This window comes from Geotrypetes seraphini, chromosome 8 (assembly GCF_902459505.1).
Source record: "Geotrypetes seraphini chromosome 8, aGeoSer1.1, whole genome shotgun sequence".
Classification (NCBI taxonomy): Eukaryota; Metazoa; Chordata; class Amphibia; order Gymnophiona; family Dermophiidae; genus Geotrypetes; species Geotrypetes seraphini.
The window spans coordinates 158,774,066-158,797,176 of NC_047091.1; the positions used below are offsets into that span (position 1 = coordinate 158,774,066).

Here is a 23,111-nt window from a genome sequence, read left to right on the forward strand (position 1 = left end):
CTGTTGCAAACAAGACGCTCACAGCCATTTCCAGAAATCTATGGTTTCTGCCCAAGCACGTAGCAACACATGCCATTTTTGATGGCAGAATTGCACCAGAAACAAAGCTACAAATGCAAAACTTACAGCATCCACCATTGCCAGACATTCCACGATGCCTCATGCTTACAGATGAAACAAAACCTGTGACCTTTGAAAGTCTTGTAATACAGAGAACACAGTCATTTTTGATCTCTTGATTGAAGGAGGATCATCAAAACCAAAAATATTCTTGAAGAAACATCCCACAGAGTGGACTGACAATCCATTTTTCAAGGAACTTTGGAATTGGCGTCCAAACCGACTGTTGATGCAGCTGAACAAGGGATAAACCTCATTGAAAAATACAACAAAAGAAGAACAGAAGCAATTTGTTCTTTGGCTAGTGGCCAGCCACCAAGTTACTTCCTTCTTCATCAAAGGCCACTCTTATGTCATAGACCGTTGATTATTTGTTGAGTGCACAATAATTACAATATACTGTTAATCTTAGTGGTAGTTAAAAAAAAAACAAACCAGCAAGGTGGGGCAACCCCTAAACTTAAGTAAAATTTTGTGTGTGTTTAATTTTTATATAAAGGAATACAATTAGCCTTGTGGACAAACAAAATATGTTAATTTTTTTGGACCACCCTAATGTGCCGGTTATAAGGTAAGTTGATAAATTAGGTACTAACTGGCCATAAATACCAATAACTGACACTAAATTGTTAACTACGAATGGCCTGAGTGTATTATTTCAAGTAAAGTTTTTATGCTTTAACAAGCTTTGTGGCACTATCTTCCAAAATCTAGAGGTGGGGGAGGGAAATACAGCAATACAGTGCTTCAACATTAATGTTTAGGACCAGCTTGGAAGGACACAGGAGGTGGCAGCAGTAGGCCCCAAAGTGGTGAAATAATGAGGAGGAAGATACTTAATGCAGGATAGTGGGTAGGCAAGGGAAGATAAGGTAAGATACTGGACAACTGGAGAGGAGGATTGAGTGAAAGAATATATATTGGCCATAATCGATAGAGGTGGAGGTAAAGAGGGGGAAGGAAGATGCTGGCTACCTAAACAATAGTCCTTATGATTAGTTCTGCTGACACCTCTAATACAATGTTCACTTGACTAAGGGCATTGTATTCAGTGTCTCAGGAATGCCCCCCTCCCCTCTCCTTTTGAGTCAGCAATACAGTGGAACTTTGGTTTGCGAGTGTTTTGCAAGATGAGCAAAACACTCAGCAAACTTTCTCGCAAACCAAGCACTGCCCCGATAAACGAGCACTTACACTGCAGGAAGCGCCGCTTCAGAGGGATTCCTCTTCCGTCTGCCAGCCAGCCTTCCATACTAGGTGCCTTCTGCATGTTGGAGAGCCTCTATCTGTGCCTACGCAGCCAAGTGCCATCCCACCTGCACATTGCGTATGATCACGCAGAACGTCAATCATTGACGTGCGTGATCATATGCACTGTCCAGGTGGGACGGCATTCGGCATTCGGCTCTCCAACATGCGGAATGCACCCAGTGTGGAAGGCTGGCTGGCGTACGGCAGAGGAATCCCCCTGAAGCAGCACTGCAGGGTTCTCCATTCCCTCAAAGCAGCACTGTGGGGTTCTCCAGCGGCTGGCAGACTGAGGAGACAGCACCCGGCACCCGACAGGTACACACCCCTGGGCCACCCCTCGCCACCTTTTGGGTTCTGGAACTAATTGTCAGCGTTGCCATTATGGCCTATGAGGACATGTGCTTTGATAATACGAGTACAGTGGTACCTCGGTTTACGAGTGCACCAGTTTGAGAGTGTTTTGCAAAACATTCGCAAAATCGGTGCCTCGGAAACCGAGCGCGCCTTGATTTGCGAGCGCTGCACTCCTCCGCCGCCACAACCTGAAGTCCCCCAGAGCCCTCTTCTTACTTTAATGTAGCACCGGCATGTCTGCCTCTTCTTCTGTGCTGGCCTTGAGCATGTGCGCATGCTCAAGGCCTGCGAGTTCACGGAGAAAACGTGAACTCACAGGCTTTGAGCATGCGCACATGCTCAAGACCAGCACAGAAGAGGAGGCCAACATGCTGGTGCTACATTAAAGTAAGAAGAGGGCTCTGGGGGACTTCAGGTTGCGGCGGGGGGAGGGTGTCGGATCGCGGGGTCTTTGGGGGGAGCAATGCTGGTTCTCGTGGGGGGGGGGGGATCAGCGCTGCTGGCCTTGGTGGGGGGGGGGGGGAATGTATCAAAGCGAGTTCCATTATTTCCTATGGGGAAACTCGCTTTGATAAACAAGCATTTTGGATTACGAGCATGCTTCTGGAACGAATTATGCTCATAAACCAAGGTACCACTACTTCTTACTGTCATGTGCACCCAGTGTTAGACAAATTCCTTCTGTAATTTTACCAGTATTTCATTTAGTTTTTCATTACCACTTTATTAATATATTCTGTATAATGTACCTCTTCAGGGTACTGATTATAGACCCTCTGCCTTATTAGAATTATATGTTATGTCTTATATATTCACACCTTTATATTATTTCTGCAGCAATTAACACCATTAGAAAATATTAGTACTGTATTTTCATTTCTCACAGGTGGAGTGAGGGATACAGAGGGAAAGAGACATGCTGGCCAGCTGAGAGTAGAGAATCGAAGGGGAGGACTAGAAGACCTCCATCTGCAGGGGGGGGGGAGTAGAGGTTAGAGAGGGTAAGGGAAGATGTTTAATTTTTTTGAGGGGGGTAGAGAATGGAAGTGAAGATGCTGGTCATATGGAGGTAGGGAGAAGGGATAGAGAGGGGAAGTACAGATATAGGCCATGGGGGAGGGAGTAGAGAACGGGTGCGAAAATGCTGGCCATGGGGAGGGGGGGAGGGCGCACGGCTGAACATTCGTCCGCATTCGATACCCCTGGGCCGACTCTGACGTCCGCAGGATGTCAGCGAAGGGTATCCGAGGAGAAGCACATGACCCGGCGCCAGGGTGCGCTGCCTCAGGCTCTTCTTTTCCCAGGATGCCCTGCGATTGCGCGTCGGTGGCGGTTGCCCGGGTTACCGCATGCGGCCGTCCCGATGGCCGTGCAGCGGCCCGGTGCTTTCTACCCGGGGTTGTTTGCCCTGGCCTGGCTCTTAGCCACGACCCCCTTTACTCCGCAGGCGGGGCCCTCGCCCCACACGTTAGTGGAAGGAAACAATGGGACACCCTTGGTTCCCTCACGTCCCCCGGTGGCGCCGTCCACCGTCCCTTTCCCAAGCGATAGCCGCCGCGACCAGACTCCCGGCTCTTCGTCTAGGGCGGTGCCGTTGCCCTCCCCGGTCACCGACGGTGAGTATCTGTCGCCAGCAGCGAACCAGGCCCCGGCCACCACCTCCAGCCGCTGCGGATGTTTTATAGTCTGCTGCTGAAAAGTAACTAGTTGGTAATTGTGAAACTGCCTTTTGTCGAACAGTATTAAATGTTTACTTTCAAGTAATTTCTACGGCTCTGGCAAGGAATTTCATCTTGGGATTTGTTTTATCCTTCCCCCCCCCAAAAAAAAAAATACAATGAAACATGGGCTTAGCTTTGTTATTAGTATTTATTTTGTCTTCAAAATAATATCCGAGAAAGTTACAGTATAAATGGTTAGTTTATGCTTAGTACTGTTCTGCGGGTTGTTCAGAATTTTTTTGTGGTAATCTGTAACTCTAGACAAAAGGGGATTTTGAAAGATTGGATGACTGGTCAATGATTATAAAAATATTCAGTGTGGAAAAAAAGTCTAAAATCACGCATTTGTAGTATATAGGGATGAATTTCAAATTTGGGAACTGCTGATGCTGCAAGGAACAAGAAGTTGCCATAGGTTGATATTATAGTCTCAAGTCCTTGCCCTGGTAACAGAATAATAGTACAGAAGAGGATGTGAGGCATTGCAAAGCCTGAAGTCACAGACCAGATGCAACTTGTTGCTCCTGTACACAGTGATGGCAGACGAGGGCAGCATTGTTGTGGCACCTATCAAAATTTGGAATGGGCGATAGCTTCCTTTATTGCATATGCCTAAATGTGGGCTTATCACATTAAAAAAAACCCTAGTAGTTAACATTTAAGACAACCGTTAATCACCTCAAATATTGACTAATAGTAACAATAATATTAGTACTCATAAAAAGTTGAGAGACTGTTAAGATCCAAAAGATCAGTCACTAGGCTCAATAAAATATAATCATTGCAAGAAAGTCAATATCAAAAGATAGTCTTTTGAAATAGAAAGCTATACAAAATCTGGTCCTGGCATGAAGGTCAAGAGTTGGACACTTTCAGATAAGTAAGACATTTGAAATTTAGAAGTAATAATCTCAGAGGACCTTGAGATATCCAAGCAATGCAATCAAGCAGTTTGAGAAGGTAACAGTACAAGTGAATGCATAAATAGAAGTGTTATGAGTAAAAATGAGACTACCTATGCATAGACTTCTTATAAGAACTTGTCTCGAGTGCTGTAATCAGTTCTAGAAGCCATACCTTTTGTGTGGATATTGAAGAGATGGAGATGGTTGAGAGAAGGACTATTGAAATGGTATAGGGTTTGACACACCCGTCTACTACCACTTAACATCTCAATAGTGCTACTAAAGGGGATAGGGACCATATACATCACTTTTTCTTAGTGGTTTACATGTGGCAGTGAAGTGTTAAGTGAGTTGCCCAAGTCACAAGGAGCTGCAGTGGGAATCGACTGCCGATCTGCGGCAGGCCAACTGATCCACAATGGGTCAGGATGCAAATGGGGGTGATCAGAGGTACGCCCCCCACCGAACACATAGATCGCTCTCCAGCGATCCCGACCCATGTGCAGACCATCTACTTTGCCTGTAGATGGTCTTCGCGTGCGCTGACCCTCCATGCCTGGCAGAGCTGGAAACCTTTTTTGCTAGACCTTCCAACTTCTTCACAAGCCCGTGGTGTAATGCGCTTTAAACCTTTGGGTTAAAACCACAGGCTTGCAATGCAGGGAATGTTCAGGAGAGTCAGGGTGACAAGAGGAGCAGAGAGCAAGGTGGCGAGTTGGGGCGGCAAGAGGAGCAGAGAGCATGGCGGCGAGAGGAGAGTCTGGGCAAGAGCAGGAGAATGTAGTCGGAAAAGTTGTGAGCGAGTGGTCCCCAGCCGTTGCTTCTTGTTGATCGGCCAGCCCAGTCAGTGTTCCAGATTTTTGTTTTGTGAATCACATCCTTCCTACTTTGCATGCATGGATCGGGTTGGAGGAAAATCGGGTTGCAAAGTGGTCGCAAACCGATCGGTACATGATCGGTAAGCTTAGTGAATCTAGCCCTTAGGGTGATGAGGCAGCCACTCTTAACTACTAGGTCATTAGTATAGTTGCATAAAATACAGAGACTGCCTTCTCTGTAGAGTTCACAATCTGTTTGAAAGACATAGGCAAGATAAATTATATCTAGGAATTCCTTAAGGAATTTAATTTGTTTTGTCCCAGTAAAGGGAGTGCAAATCAATAAATGTATTGAGCTAGTTAAGTAATAAAGTATATCTTTTAAATTTTTCTGTATGACCTTAATTTTTACATCCTTAATAAGGGCCCTCTTTTACTAAGCCATGGAAGAGGTTTCTTTTTTTTTTTCAAAATATATTTATTGAAAATGGCAAAAGGTCCGGACAAGCGACCACAAGCAGAGCATAAACATACACAATGTCACAATATCACAGAAGAGAAGAGGAACATCAGCAACAAGCATGTACTCGCCTCTCCCAACTGAACACAGCCAACAAACGCAAGGCAACGTGCAGTAAGAGGCCAAAACTAGGAACACAAAAACTCCTTCCCAGAACCCACAACGATGAGAGGCCCGTCTGGACCCTCAGCCATAAATTTTTTGAATATTCCCCACAGGCACCAACACCCAAACCGTCCATCAAGCACACCAGTCCTGGGGGCGTGGCTTGGACGCGAATGTTGACGGTCGGGTGAAGGCGAAGCTCCGCACAAACGAGCTTATTTTAAGAAATTTACTACAAAAAAAAAACATTTCCCATAATCTTGATAGTATAATAAATTGAAATCGGCATCCTCAACAAAGACGGAGAGACGTTTGAAGACGAAATCAAAAGTGAAAGTGCCGTTTTTAAGTCAGAGAAGCGAGGTATAAAAAGCAGGAGATTGACGAAATTTGAAACTGCTGGTGAGCTACCTAACAACAAGATTTATAAATAATAAATGAGGAGGTTGAGCCTGTCGTGCTGAGGAGACAAGCTGTTTTGAAATAGCTCTCCTCTGCCGAAGATGAAGTAAGGTTTGTTATAAAACCTACTTGACAACGGTTTATTAACTATTTCCTTGCTGCCAATTTCAAAAAAAAAGTTGTGAATGACTAATATAATATAATATCAATCTCCTCTCCTCTTCTGAAATTGAAAAGAGTCTGATATAAAAGATTGTTTGTTTTTTATTGGGCTGTGAGAAAGATGACAAAATAAAAGACCAACGGTTTTAACCTGAAAAATAATATCAAAGTAATTGAGAGGCGTTGGAAACTGATAAAAACATATACTTATACATATATTTCAAAAATACTGGAAGGAATACTGCTCTCTTCAGTAGGAGCTGCGATTGGGCTCATAAGAAGAAAGCAAGAAAAAGGATTACTGAATTTTTCAGCGCTGATGCAAAGTATTAACAATAAAAAGTGACCAACAGATTTAACAAAATAAATCTGTAAAAGATTAAACAACAATATCTAAAAATTTAAAGAAAAGAAAGGTTGCTAATTTGAATGTTATTGCCTTCATAAAAGCTGAGATAAGGCTTGAAGAAAAAGAAACAGAGAGAAGGACTACTGACAATTTTTACTCACAGCAATAGAACTTGAGACAAATAACTGACAGTTGCTTTAAGAATATTGAAATAAAAAATTTTGAGCCTGTTCTAATAAAAGATTGGGATAGATAATCAAGAAAAGAGGAAAAAAAAAAAAAAAAAAAAAAAAAAAAAAAGGAAAAGGGCTGGAAAAGAAAAATTTTTAAAAATATAGAAACAAATCCTGAAAGAAAACCACTCATCATAAATTGAATACTCAAAACAAAAAAGATAAGAGATAAAATATTGAAACTGATACCAAGAGACAGTGAAGATAAGCTGAAATAAAGAAAAGAAAAGAATAACAGAAGATGACATCTAAAAAACAAAACAAAAGTGATTCAGAAGCAAGTGGTTCCGGTATTAGTAGCAGCAATAAAAGATCAAAACCAGAGCCAAATAACACACCCTCAAAAGTTCCGTTGCCATCAGATGAAAGCCCTGACGTCATGGAAGAATTGAGACAAATTAAAGAAATAGTATTAGACAGCAATAAAAAACTAAAAAAAGCAATTGAAGATGCTGCAATTCTCACCAAAAGAGTTGATATAGTTGAAAATAAAATAAATGATCTAGAAAACAATACAGAACAACTAAATACAGACATGAGAAAATCTAAAATAATATGGAAAGAAGTTGAAGAAATTAAAAGAGACTTGGAGGACAGCCGAAATCGAGAAAGAAGGAACAATTTAAGGATCATCGGGATTCCGGAAGGGGTAGAAAAAAATGACCCTATAACATTCCTGGAACAATTTCTACCTAAAATACTACCTTTAAAATTCAAATCTGCATTAGAAATAGAAAGAGCACACAGAATACCAACACAGAATAAAAACCTTCAATCAAGACCAAGAACTTTAATATTTAAACTTTTGAGACACCAACAAGCAGTAGAAATCTGCCAGCTAGCAAAGGAAAACAAAAACCTAAAATGTCAGGATGCAAGAATCCACATTGTTCCTGACTTTGCAAAAGAGACTGCACTACGAAGAAAACAATTCCTGGACATGAGACCCCAACTGCGAGCTCTAGGGGCTAGATATGGCCTTCTGTATCCAGCAATAATGAAAATTACCATTGCTAACAAGACTCAAAATTTTTCAGATCCTACAAAACTTCAAGATTTCCTCGATCAATGTGAACAGCCAATGTCCTCTTAAACAAGAACTTATTATCGAATAATATATTTGTGTTTATATTTATAATTATGTTTAAATTAATAAAACATAAAGATTAAATATGAAATACAAATGTAGAGTTCGATACAGAAACAGATCTTTCACATCCAACTAAAAGGAAAAAGAAAACACAAAACTGTGATTTAAACTACAGGAATATTCTAAACAACGAAATTGATTCCATATCAAAAGGATCCAACATGCAGTCTTACCATGCTGATGAGAGATAAGATATGAACGAACTTGAGACAAACGAAGGATTGGATCAAAGACAAAGAAATGAAATGGATATAGATTGAAAATTGACTGAGATAACAATGGACATGAAAAACTTGAGACGCAAAATAAGACTGGAGGTTTGTGAAAACTGAGAATAATTTCCTGATATTATCGGAATGTCATTTGTTTGTTAAGCCCTTTTTACAAAACCAAGATATGATTTGTGGCAAAGACCAAGACAGTAACAGACACTCAGAGATGTTATTACCGCAGCTTGCTCTGAAAAGAAAAGAAAAGGAATGCTCTTCTGGGCATAATAGTTACCTATTCTTTGATTTGATATTCTAAAATATAACTAATAACTATTCAGAAGGGAAAAGGTTAAAGATAATCTCCTGAAGGTTGGACTGAGGAGAAATCTATTCATCCTTTGTGACTGCCTTCAAACATATACCTAAGCCTTAAAAATATAAGTTATAATATTTCAACTACAATTATATATCATTTGAATTAATTCATATATAACTGAATTTGTGATATACATTGTTGTCATATGTAATAATTTCCTTAAAGAAAAGGGAAATAATATAATTTATATTTATTATTTAAAAATGAAAACATTTCTTGACACCACTTAGAATTTATTGTTAGAAAACAATTACTTTATTATACAATACAAACCAAAACATTATAATAAAAAACTTAAAAATAAATTATACATTGGGAATTCATAATAGAATAAAATAATTAAAACATCTCTAAAGGGAGAAATATAATTAAAAAAAATAAAAATAAAAATAAAAATAAAATAAAATAAATAATAATGGTAGTAAATAAAGATATATATTTTAATAGCTTGTAGGAGTTATATACACCTAACCTCAAAATGCGTATCCAAGTGGTCATATTAAAATGGGGAGGGAAGGGAGGGAAGGGAGGGAAAGGAAGGGGAAAATATAATGGAAAATGGGGGGAAAAAAAAGAAAAAGTGTATATTCTAAAATATTTTAAATACTGGGGGGAAAAATTAAGAAAAACAATTCATATAATTTTAAAGAAAATATATCAAAAATACATAAATGGATCTTAAAATAATATCCTTAAATGTTAATGGTCTAAATCATATGATAAAAAGGAAAAAAGCTCTATTATTTTTAAAAAGGCAAAATGCGGATTTATGCTTTATACAAGAGACCCACCTCTCAAATATTGAATCTAGTAAACTACAAGGAGGTTGGGTCAAACATTGTTTTTTCTCACCAGCTACAAGGAAAAAAGCAGGTGTTGCTATTCTGGTAAATAAAAAATGTACTGCTACATTCAAATTAAAGGCAACAGATAATAATGGAAGATGGATAATTGTGGAAATGAATCTGGGAAATACTACCATGACGTTGATTAATATATACGCCCCTAATTCGAACCAAAATGAATTTTTTAAAACTCTTCAACAACTGATATTGCCACTGGCTACTTCAAATCTAATAGTAGCTGGGGATTTTAATGCTGTTATGGATCCTCTATTGGACAAAAACCCAAGTAGATATATGAAATCAATGGGATTAGATAATTTAATACAAACTTGTGATTTAATAGATATTTGGCGAATACTTCATTTTAATGGACGGGAATTTTCATTCTGTTCTCATGTTCACAATTCCTTTTCAAGAATAGATTATATTTTTATATCAAAACACCTAGCACATCAAGTAACAAAAGCTGCCATTGATCCAATTATTTTATCTGATCATGGTGGGGTATGGATTGAAATTAAGATCACAGATCAAAATACAAATAGACCAATATGGAAGTTTGATAATACATTGCTTGCTGATCCAATATTTTGTGAAAATTTTCAAATAAAAATGAAAGATTTTTTTCAAATAAATGATAAAGATGAGATCTCTAGAGAAATATTATGGGATGCATTTAAAGCATCAATAAGAGGACAAATCATTTCTTATTCGGCTTATCTTAACAAACAAAATAAAAAACAATACTCTAATTTAGAAAAAGAAATTAAAAATTTAGAATTAAAACTAATAGAAAAATGGGAATATTCTATACAACAAGAACTGTTAAAACTCAAATGTAAATACAATGAAATATCATCAAAAATGATAAGAAAAGATTTATTTGCACAGCAGGCACTGTATTATGGAAACTCAAATAAGTCGGGAAGAATACTGGCAAATTATCTAAAAGTGAAAAAAAAGAAAACAAAAATAATTGCTATAAAAGATGAAAATGGCGAAACACTTACACAAATTGATCCAATCTTAAAACAATTTCTAAAATTCTATAAATCTCTTTATTCTTCCGAGACTTATTCAAATAAAGAAAAGGAAGGTTTAGAATTCTTAAATTTATTAGAGGGTCCAAAAGTTCCTGAACATATAAAACGAAGTATGGAAGAACCAATATCACTAAAAGAATTAGAAACAGCTTTGAAATCCCTTAGAGTTGGATCCGCTCCAGGTGGTGATGGATATACAGTTGAATTTTATAAAACATTTCAAAAATTTTTATTACCCTATTTATTAAATCTTATTCAATATCAACTTAATAAAGGATGTACAAATGGCACTATGGCAGAATCATTAACAATAGTTTTGCCAAAGCCAAATAAAGATCCCACTTTGGTATCGAACTATAGACCAATCTCTTTAATAAATGTAGATGGAAAATTATTAGCAAAAATCCTTGCGTTAAGATTGGCTAAAGCTCTCCCACATATTATAAGTATGTCTCAAACAGGATTTGTTGCTCAAAGACATTCATCTCATAACACTAGACTAGCATTCCATATGTTATACTTAACAAAGAAAATGAATGAGCCCACTTTTGCTGTATCTTTAGATGCAGAAAAGGCTTTTGATAGAATAGAATGGACATTTATGTATCAAGCAATGGAATGGTTTGGTATAGGTCCTGGATTCACACAAATGATACAAACATTATATAGCTCCCCTTCTGCTAGATTATACATTAATAATATGTTTTCAGAAAAATTCAATCTACAAAGAGGAGTTAGACAAGGTTGTCCTTTGTCTCCTTTACTGTTTGATATAGTTTTAGAACCCTTAATATTAGCAATCCAACAAATAAAGGAGATACAAGGTATACCTCATTCAGATAAAGAATATAAAATATCAGCTTATGCTGATGATTTATTATTATATTTGAGGAACCCAGAATCTACCATTCCACATTTACTTGAACTGATTGAAAAATTTGGAAAATTTTCAGGATATAAGATAAACTGGAACAAATCAGAAGTACTTCCATTAAATATACATTGTACAAAAGGTTTATTTAAATCATTCTCTTTTGTTTGGAAGGAGGATGCTATTAAATATCTTGGAATTTGGATTACAAAAAATATAGACGACACAATGAAAATTAATGAAAAAAATTTATTACAAAAAATAACAGAGATGTGTGAGCAATGGAACCCTTTACACTTATCTTGGTGGGGAAGAATACAAACTGTAAAAATGATGATATTACCTGTAGTCTGTTACCAAATGGGAATGATACCAATTTTCTTCCAAAATTCTTTTTATAAAAAATTAAATAAAATATTGACAAAGTTTATTTGGCTTGGGAAAAATCCCAGAGTTGCTTTAGTGTCATTACAAAGACCAATTGCGGAGGGAGGGGTAAATTTTCCCAACTTCTATAGGTATCATCAAGCCTATATTTTACGTCAAGGTATGTATTGGATCCTCCCAGAGCCCACTGTAAATATCCCAGAATGGTTTTGGCTAGAATGGAGACTTATGTTTCCATTACGTCTTAGTCATGTAGTTAGTATCAAAATGCCAAGGCTATACAAAGAACATAAAATATTCATGGATACATGGAAAACTTTAAGATATATAAGTAATCTAACTCCTATTCCAATTAGTAAATCAACAACTCAAACAATTTGGTTAAACCCCAAGATCAAAATAGGCGGTTTCAAAATAATCTGGAAAAACTGGATGACAGCAGGTATTCGTATTCTAGACGACATAATAAAAAATGGTAAAATGCTGGAGTTTTCACAATTGCAACATAAATTTGATCTTAATAAAACACAATATTTTAGATGGTTGCAATTGAAGCAATCCATTCAAGAAGGGTTCCCTGAATGGAAAAATCTTACTAATTATCACAGCTTGGAATTCTTGTGTTTCCAGATAAATTCAATAGGACATGAAGCTACACAGTGGTATAAATTAATATCCGGATATATAAATAAAAAACCAAAAAATGGTCTTAGAGACATTTGGAGCATTGAGATAAAGCACCAAATTAGTGCATCTCAATGGCCACGACTTTGGTCTTGGAGGTTAAAATGTACGATGTCAGCATCTATGAAACAAACTTGGTTTTTTCTTTTACATAGAGCTTTATGGACCCCTACACGTTTACATAGAATTGATAGCTCTAAATCTAATAGATGCTGGCACTGTCATATTGAAATTGGGACATTAGACCATCTTCTATTCTTTTGTCCATTCATCTTAACATTCTGGAAATCAATTTGGCCTCAAATTAATAGGATGTTAGAAAACCCAGTAGCCTTGACATATGATACTATATTATTTGGAACAACAATGAGAACAAAAAGTCAAATAACATCAAATAATAACAAATTATTGTACATTTTAACTGGAATAGCAATACAACAAATCACATTGAATTGGAAAAATCATGACAGATTAAATTACACTTTCTGGTGGAATTCTGTTTGTCATATATATAAAATGGAACTTACCATAGCAACACAAAAAGGTTATATTAATAAATTTCAAAAGATATGGAGACCATTAACAGAATTTTGTAATGAATGATTAATTTTTCCCAAGATAAAATTGATTAGAGGGAAATGAGATGGGATTTTATTTCTGATTTACACACTATATCAATGTTAAATGAATTTACAATAAAGTTGTTTGAAATATTATTGATTGAACGGGAGGGAGGGAGGGAGGGGGAATACTACATTCAAAAGAAATTATATAAATCTAGATTTACTGCATAATATTATAAAATTTGTATAAAATTAATTTTCTTAAAAAATGTTAAACTTGAAGATGATAAGTATGTATATCAAGTGTATATATTTAAATATCTAATAAGTTTATATGAAACACTTGTTGTAACAAAAGAAAATGAATAAAGATTATAAAACCAAAACCAGCACACCAGTCCTCACAACAGACGCTCACAAGGCACCCAGTCACCACACAAACTGTACTACCAGTCACACCTACCCCCCCACACCCAAACCCCCCCCCCCCCCGCCCCGGTGAGAGTGCAAGCACGAAGTGAGCCGTGATGAAGACAGCAGTAGAAATAGAGAAATTCCTGACCAGTAGGATGGCCAAGGAAAGCCCTCAAATAGAAGAGATGGAAGAGGTTTCTACCATAGCCCAGAGTGCTAAATGCTCCGACGCTCATAGGAATTCTATGAGCAGCGGAGCATTTAGTGCTCTGGGCCGCAGTAGAAATCTCTACCATGGTTTAGTAAAATGTGGGGGGGAGGGGAGGTAACCTATAGAACAGTGTTTCTCAACTCGGGTCCTGGAGTACCATCTTGCCAGTCAGGTTTTCAAGATATCCACAATATGCATGAAAGAAATTTGCATATAATGGAGGCAGTGTATGCAAATCAAGTTTAAGCAAATTCAGTGTTCATATCCCGAAAACCTGACTGGCAAGGGGTACTCCAGGACCGAGTTGAGAAACACTGCTATAGAACATGTCTTTTTTTTTATTGTGCAATTTCTTGAGAGAAACTGTCTGCTTCGTGCAACTCTTTAATTATGCTATTTAATTTCCCCCCAAAGTTGCGAAGCTGTGTGTGTGCAATTTATTGGTGGCACAGTGTGATGTAAATTGTTGCTGTGATCCTGATTGCAGTACGGAAGACTTCAGTGTTTTCTCTACCTGCTCAATTCCTCTTGTAAGGTAAGGCATTTTTGATAAATACATTCATAGCCTGGTTTAGCAAGGATTCTTACTCAGTCTTACTTTGCAAATTTGTTCATACAAGGGCAAATCAAAAAGTAAAGACAAAATATATTTAATGGCTTTAATAGATGTAACTGTGAGCAAATGAACATATCACTTTTCCACATAGTCCCCATGCAAGATGACACATTTGTTGTATCATTCAATTAGCTTCTGCATTCCTGCAGAGAAGACATTTTTCAACTGTTCCCAAAGCCTGGTGAGCTCTGCTTCCTTACTTCATCATCAGAGGTGAATGCGACCTCACAATGTCTCCATCAGTGGACCAAAAGACCTGATAATTGCTAAGTGCCAGATCCGGACTATAAGGAGAATATGGAAGACGTTCAAACCCAAGCTGTCTCTTCTGTCGCTTCTGCTGTATGAGGATATGCGTTGTCAAGGTGCAGCAAGACTGTTTTGGACCCTGTTTGCCTGTGCACTTGGAAATGCACAAGAATAGGCCCCTTCATGGCCCAAAAGAAGATTAACATGATTTTCTTGGAGGAGGGCACTACTGCACGTTGTTGTTCGATGGTGCAATCTTACAATGGAGCGTCCATGTTGCTACACGACTAAGGGCCGAGTGCTGCACTGTATGAGTACAAATGTTGCATTTCGCTAGCTCTTTTCCAGTTATCGCATAATTTAACAATTCCTTTAATTTTTTATTTGCCCTTGTAAATCTGACCTACAGGATCTTGGGCTTTCTACTGATGGAAATCTTTTATCAAGGGGAGTTTGCTATTTGAATGAGAAACCATTATTGCCAATATATTGTCAAATAGATGCAGAATGAGAGATTGTTAGGGTCTCCTATGGCAAGCCAGATTTATATACCACTACCACTACTTGTGATTTTGGGCACGCCTCTTAGCTGTCCATTGCCTAAGGTACAAACTTAAATTGTAAACCCTCTGAGGACAGAGAAATACCTATTGTGCCTGAATATATCTAATCTAGTCTTCAATTTATATACAGAGTCAACTCCCAACGGAGTTCGACTCGATTCACATGTAATTAAGACTAGAGTACATAAGAAAGAGAGTATAGAGAAAAAAAACAGCTGGATTATCATCAGTTCTTTGATACTATAGTTAAGCCATTTAAGTTTTGTGTAAACAGCAGAGTTTTCAGGGCTTTACGAAATTGTTGTAGCTGGTCTACCAGTCTAATGGAGTCAGGAAGTCCATTCCACATCTCTACCAGCTTGAAGGCAAAAGATTGACTAAGCTTTCCTATAGATTTAATACCCTTAAAAGAAGGGAAAGATAGTTTATATCTCTGTGTATTCCTCACCTTGAACTTATGAGAAAAGAATGAGTGAAATCCAAATCATATGGCAATTAAGCTTAGTAAATCAGGCCCAAACTAAGGAACTTATTGATTAAATAATATTGTAAATTAGCTGATACCTTGTGAAATTCACTGGAGAAGCCTGATCACTTCCTTTGCATCTATAAGCCAGTTCTGCACCCATCCATCTCTATCACCCAACATTAGCTGCAACACAAAGATGAACCCAGCAGTCACACACTTCTTTCTTTCTCTCTCTGTCCTCCCTAACTCTACCACATAGGTAATGCCTTCTCTCCATACAGCTTTAGCCCCTCCCCTTCACTTACTCATCTTCACTCTTTCCAGAGGCTGCCTACAGACAGGGAGGAGGCAGTTAGAGGAGGGCTTTGGAGGTATGCTGCCACATGTCTCTGCATGCTTCCAGAAAACTGTCTTGGATGGTGTCTCCCTCTGTTACTGTATTTAACTGCAGCTTCAAATCTCTGACCTTCCAAATTATGCTGCATTATGGCGCAGTGTGAGTGTGTACATAATACCCTCAATTGCTAATACAAGTATATATCTGTTGGCAGGTGTACCAGGAGCGTGAGAGAGGGGGTGGACCGCCCTGGGTGTACGCCCTAGGGGGGTGCACAGCTGGCCGGGACCGGAACCTCCTGTGCTGCTCTACAACGGGACCTGCACCTCAGTGCAGCTACTGTACTTATTCCAGAGCAGAGTCGGCAGCCGCGCTGAAGTGCAGGAAGGTCCCGCGATGAATGCATCTGCTGCCTCTGCTCCGGAAGAAGTAAGTGACATTGAAGGGGGGTGGACCGGCAGCCGCAGTCATTACGGGACCTTGCTGCAACTCCCTGCATCTGCCAGTCCTCCCCCTACGACACCACTTAACATCTTCCGGATCAGAGGCAGCAGACACAGTCATCGCAGGACCTTGCTGGTTTGGAGGGAGAGAGAAAGGAGCATAGAAGGGTTGTGGAGGGAGAGAAAGGGGTCAGGGTGGTATGGAAGGATGGTGGAGGGAGAGAAAGGGGGCAGATGCTGAAGGAATTGGTGTGCAGGGAAAGAGGAGAAAGACATATGGGGAAAGGATACTGGATGGAATTGGGTTGGAGGGAAAGAAAGGTGGCAGGGGCAGTTGCTGATGGAAGCGGGGGAAAGAGAGAGGAGAGAGTGAAATGCCAGACCATAGGGGTATGGGAGAGGGAAGGGAAGAAGAGAGGAGAGAGAAGCCAAACTATTGGAAGAGGGAAAAACATAGTAGATGACGGCAGATAAAGACCCGAATGGTCCATCCAGTCTGTCTAACCTGATTCAATTTAAATTTTTTAAATTTTTTTCTTCTTAGCTATTTCTGGGCAAGAATCAAAACCTCTACCCGGTACTGTGCTTGGGTTTCAACTGCCGAAATCTCCATCAAAACTCACTCCAGCCCATCTACACCCTCTCAGCCATTGAAGCCCTCCCCAGCCCATCCTCCCCCAAACGGCCATATACAGACACAGACTGTGCAAGTCTGCCCACTACTGGCCTTAGTTCAATATTTACATTACATTAGTGATTTCTATTCCACCATTACCTTGCGGTTCAAGGCAGATTACATAAGGAGTTATTTGGACATTTAGGAATACATAAGGAGTTATCTGGACATTTCCCGTGGTATTATGGAGTGAAGCGGGTTGCTATTGGGAATTGAGATGATTCTTGCTGTGTTAGTTTGTCTTTAAGGATTTCTTGAATAGCCGGGTTTTTATTTCTTTTCTGAAGGTTTTGTAGTCTGGGGTCATGATCAGTAAATTGGAGAGTTGGTAGTTTAGTTTTACTGCTTGAGTGGCCAGGAGGCCATTGTACATTTTTTTTTTTTCATTTGACGTTTCTGATTGGAGGATGCGTGAATGGAGTGTGGGTTCTCCTATGTCTGATTGTGGTTGTTTGGATTAGTCAGTTGTTCAAGTAGGCTGGGCAGTCTCCGTTTATGGTCTTAAATAGTAGACAGTAGAATTTGAATAGTATTCTTGCTTGTATTGGGAGCCAGTGTGAATCGAGATAAGCCGCTGTGATGTGGTCGTGTTTCCTCAGTGAGTAGATAAGTCTCAGAGCTGTGTTTTGTACTGTTTGTAGTTTTATCATGGTTGCAGGGGAGATAGAGGATGTTGCAGTAATCTAGAAGACCCAGGACTAGGGACTGGATCATGAGCTGGAATGTTTTCTGTCAAAGAATTTTCGAACTTGCCTTAGGTTTCTCTTGACTGCGAATGATTTCTGTATTGTTTTGTTGATTTGTGGCTGCATGGTACAGCCTTTGTCTATCAGCATTCCTAGAAGTTTTAGAGTGGGTTGAATGGGGTATATGATTAAGTTTATTACTAGGTTTGTTATGGTTGGGGTTTTGTTATTTTCAAGGAGGAGGAATTTTGTTTCGTCAGGATTCAGTTTCAGTTTGTGCTCTTTCATCCATGTTGCTACTGTTGCTAGTGTTCTGTGTAGTGTGTCTGTTATGAAGGGTGCTGGCTGATCAAAAGGAAGGAGAATAGTGATGTTGTCTGCATAACTATAGGAGGTAAGGCCTAATTTGTCTAGGCAGGTGCTGAGGGATGCAATGTAGAGGTTGAAGAGTGTGGGAGATAAAGGTGATCCTTGGGGTACGCTGCAGGGGTTAGACCATGGTTCTGATTTTTCTTTGTTTGACTTTACTCTGTAAGTCTTGGACTGTAGGAATCCTTGAAACCATGTGTGTACCTTACCTGTGATTTCTATTGAATCTAGTATTTGTAGTAGAACGAAAGAGAAGGGAAGGGAAGAAGATGGATGCCAGACTAATGGGGGTGAAGGGAGAGATGGAAGGGGGAGGCATACATTTTCTGGAAGGGACATAGAAGGAGCAGCCCCCCAGGCAAGCAAGCAAGCAGTCCCTCCCCTCCCTGGCAGTCCCACCCCCCCAGGCAAGCAAGTAGGCCTCCCCCCTCCCCAGGCCTTCCTGCAGGCAGGCAGGCAGGCAGGCCCAGCTTCTCCCTGCTCCCTATGTTTAATTTGACAGGCAGGTGCCCCCTGTTACCTTTTTTTTTTCCAGATTCTGTTGCCCTTCTTCACTAGACACAGCTGCCTGCCTGATCCCGGCAAGCAGTGATGGCTGATGTGGTTCGCGGCTTGAGTCCTCTTCTTTTCCCTTGCAGCGGAGCGGCGCACAGGGCTGCCTGCCTGGTCCCGCGCTACTTCCTGTGAACAGTCTTGCGTGAAGCGGTGCGGGACCAGGCAGGTAGCCCTGTGTGCCACTCTGCTGCAAGGGAAAAGAACAGGACTCGAGCTGCGTCAGCCATCACTGCTTGCCGGGACCAGGTAGGCAGCTGCATCTAGCGAGGGAGGGCAACAGAATGGAAAAAAAGTTAATGGGGGGACGGGGCCTGCCTGCCTGCAAGGGAAAAGAGGAGGACTCGAGCCGCGTCAGCCGTCACTGCTTGCTGGGACCAGGCAGGCAGCCGCGTCCAGCGAGGGAGGGTGTCAATGAAAAAAGATAACCAGTGGGGGGTAGGGTTGGGTATTTGCTCCATAAGACGTACCCTTATTTCCACCCCCTTTTTGTGGGTGGAAAAAGTGTGTCTTATGGAGCGAAAAATACGGTAACTAGATTAAAACTGAAAGCTGTAAAAGAGTGACTCAGGAAGTAAAGCCTTCTGAATCTAAGAGACGGTGTGGATTATATTTTCAGCTCCTGGTGTTTTTGATAGTCAAATAAGGCTTGCTCAGATTCATCAGAAGGTGGTATGCTCTTTCAGTATAATGATTATAGAATGGTGATCACCTTAACAAAAATTCAGAAGCGTCTTGAGTGTTTTGCACTGGGAATCCATATTCATAAGTGCAATGCATTGTCCCACAGACCTGGCCTTATCTAAGCATTTATCATGTGAAAATAAAGCAGCAGAAGTGGCGCAGAACTGGAAAAAATGCTGAAATATGGATAGAAACACTGCAATTTCTATTGAACAGTTTTGTGGCAATTATATACTAATGTCTTTGGCAAGTCAAAATTCTCCAGTGTCATTGGATCTTCTTTTTTTAAAAAAAATTCCTCAATCCTGCATGTAAACCCAGACCAAAGAAACATTGATATATTCTTGAGTTTTGTGATGAGAAGTAACATTTCTGCTCTGTGTTCATAATTTTTCTTTTTGCAGAGGTCCCAGTGAGCTCTGTAACCAGGAAGTAGCTATATATGCACTGAATTTTACTGCAGTTCCACCTCAGCGAGTATTCAGCTTAGTTAACCAAGTGAATCCAAATATTTTCTGCATCTATTCTATCAACTGTAAGTATGATATGCTAACAATTAGCACAACAGAAAATAATCATTGCTTAAGAATTTGTATCTTTCAGTGTGCCACGGTGGAGACCCATAACCAGGGATGCAGGCCTCTATAGACCTCTGTAGCATAAGATGTCTACCATGCTACGATTTCTCATGCTATGTCTGCTACACAGTGTTTGTTGTGCCATGTCTATCATGCTAGGTTTTATCATACTATGGGCTCCTTTTACTAAGCTGCGTTAGCGGTTTTAAGTTTGCGTGCTAGATGCTAACACCTCCATTGAGCTAGCGTTAGTTTTTCCACTTAGCTCAGAGGTTAGTGTGTGCTAATCTGTAGCGTGCGCTAAAAACGCTACCGCAGCTTAGTAAAAAGAGCCCTATGTGTCAAACTGTCATGTCATACTAGGTTAGCCATGCTTATAATAATATATTTTGTCATATTATTATGTTTTTCCCATGCTTTGTTAATTATGTTTTTTTGCCATCTTTGTCAGACAGTATTTCTACCATGGATAAACGTATAACCAAGACTTATATGAATAATTGTTCCCAAAATCTCTTAATGAATATACTCAAGAGCTCTCAGAGACCTGCTCTGTTCAATTCACAGTTGTTTTGAAACAATATATGCAGGTTTATGGTATCTTTCTTTCATTGAGCTCCGAGTGACATTCAAAACTGTTTTAAAGTACTAATGCTTTGTGCAGAAGATTAATATAAAGTGCTAATCTTACAATGAAAACTTAAAACTGGAAGCCCAGCACTTATCTTATCTTCTGTTAGATATCAGTAGCTTCTTATGGCTTAATGCCCTATGGGACCCGTTTCGCCGTTATACAGGCTTCCTCAGGGGTCAAAATCAACTTTAGCTACAAATATAAAAAATATGTATTAAACTTCTATCAAACTGACACACAATTATTCACAACTTTACCCCATATTACTCACTGTGCAGCTTAGCTTTCCGTTCTAAAGCATAATGGCGCTGGCAGCTAACGGACGCCACGCATGCGCTATTATACTGCTCTGATGTAATGTCATACTTATCTTCGCGCATGCGCTTTACTATGTGAACAAACTAAAGTGAACACATTTGCTTAATCCTTACTCAGTAAAATCATAGATCATAATCATAGATTAACAAATTTTTGCAAGACTTCTAGCAAAAAAGTCCTCCAAAAAAGGTACTTCAAAAAACCAAACTCAAAAAAACAATAATTCAAAAAAACGAACACCAATAAACTGTCGAATTCAAACCTCTTGGTTTTAAGGTGTCTAATTTAAAGATCCAACGGGATTCTCTTTGATGCAATCTTCGTTGTCGATCTCCCCCTCTAACATTATGTATTTCTTTGTCGATACAAAAACACTTCAGATCCCCAAATGTATGTTTCATCTGAGTGCAATGCTCTACTAAAGGAGCATTGTGTTTTCCACATTAAATTAGATTTATGTTCTACCATTCTTATTTTGAATGATCTAGTGGACATTCCCACATACCATTTATTACATGGACATGAAATCACATAGATAATGTGATCAGATGTACATGTTAACTGTTTGATTTTATGTCTTCCCATCCAAAGAATTCACAAATTCTTTCTGAGATATTGTAATTTTACAAATGCTACAATTCCCACACTTAAAAAAGCCTTGTGGTAACAATTGAGTTTGTTTGTCAATATCACATATAGTAGAAGATAAAATGTCTTTTAAATTTCTGTCTCTAGAAAATGCTATATGTAATTGCATCTCCTGAAATAAGGAATTGGTTTGTATGATTTTCCAATTTTCTTTCAAAATGTTGACTATTTCATTTCCTCATGTTGAATAACGGAATACACAAGTAAACATGTCGTTGCAATCATGCAACATTACGGGCTTTTTATTTTTGGAATAACCAGTCTCTTTGATAATATTTGGCCCGTTTTTAAAGCTTTTTTTTAACACATCTTGAGGATAACCCAGTTTTTCTAGTTTTTGTTTCAGCATTTGTGATCTTGCTTTAAAGCTTTTGGTTGAACAATTTCTCTTTAAATGTAGAAACTGAGAGAAAGGTAGATTGTTTCTAAGACTGACAGGATGACAACTCTGATAATCTAAAAATGTGTTTCTATCTGTAGGTTTGGTGTAAGTGTCAAACTCAAAATGATCTTCGTGTTGAATGATTGATAAATCTAAATATTCTAGCTGTGTTTTTGAAAAATTCATAGTAAAAACTATGTTTGTGTCACAGCTATTAAGCCAGTTTAAAAAACTGTGTAGATCTTTTTCACTGCCTTTCCACAGTACAAGCATGTCGTCAATATATCTAAACCAACTATGCAAAAAAGCCCCAAATGGAGAATGTTTTATCCAAATGGATTCAAAATCTGCCATATATAAATTCGCAACAGAGGGGGCAAACACCATTGTTACTCCTTTCTTCAGTCTGTAATGTTTCTTGTTGTAGAGAAAGTTTTCTTTTATGGATATTCTGGCTAAGTTAGACAAAAAAGTAGTGGGAATGGCATGTGGTCTTTCTCTTTTATCAAACACTGTATTGATGATCCTCAGCACTTCATCCTGGGGGATTGAAATGTACAATGAAGTCACATCAAGGGAAGCTATTATGTTTTTCTGTTTTAATTTTTTTATTGATTTTTTCATATATCAACAAGTGTTATAAATTTTCCATACAATTGTCATAACAATACACTTGATATCTCTATATTGTACTTTATATAAACCATATTATATATTATTCTTCTTATGAATTTATATAACATATATATTGTAATAATTTTATCAAGTATTATTTAATTATGAACCCTTTTCCCTCCCTTTATTTCATTAATTTCACATAAGATTATCATTATAATATTTTATTTATAATGTATAATAAAGAGAATAAATTCCTTACCCCTTCCCTCCCTCCCTTCTTTAACCATTATCTTATTATGGGAAAAAAATTATAATCATTCATTGCAAAAATCTGTTAATGGTCCCCAAATCCTCTTGAACTTATCCATATATCCTTTTTGTGTTGCAAATGTACGCTCCATCTTATATATATGGCAAACTGAATTCCACCAAAAATTATAGTTCAATCTGTCATAATTTTTCCAATTATGTGTAATTTGCTGTACTGCTACTCCAGTCAATATAAATAAAAGTTTATTGTTATTTGATGAAATTTGACTTTGAGCTCTCATTGCAGTACCGAACAAAATCGTATCATATGTCAAGGCTACCGG

At 38.6% G+C, this 23,111-nt stretch overlaps 1 protein-coding gene across 2 annotated transcripts in view; it reads left to right on the top strand.

The window, feature by feature from the left end:
• Positions 1-2,969: 2,969 nt before the first annotated feature.
• Positions 2,970-23,111, top strand: part of TCTN1 (tectonic family member 1) — an 83,911-nt gene continuing 63,769 nt past the window's right edge. The window contains exons 1-3 of one of the 2 annotated variants that reach the window (XM_033956331.1): positions 2,970-3,341; positions 14,111-14,231; positions 19,745-19,875. In XM_033956331.1, the coding sequence (XP_033812222.1) occupies positions 2,984-3,341; positions 14,111-14,231; positions 19,745-19,875 (610 nt within the window). In that variant the 5' untranslated portion in view covers positions 2,970-2,983. The remainder of the gene's footprint in view (positions 3,342-14,110; positions 14,232-19,744; positions 19,876-23,111) is intronic. The other variant, XM_033956330.1, reaches the window with a different exon arrangement.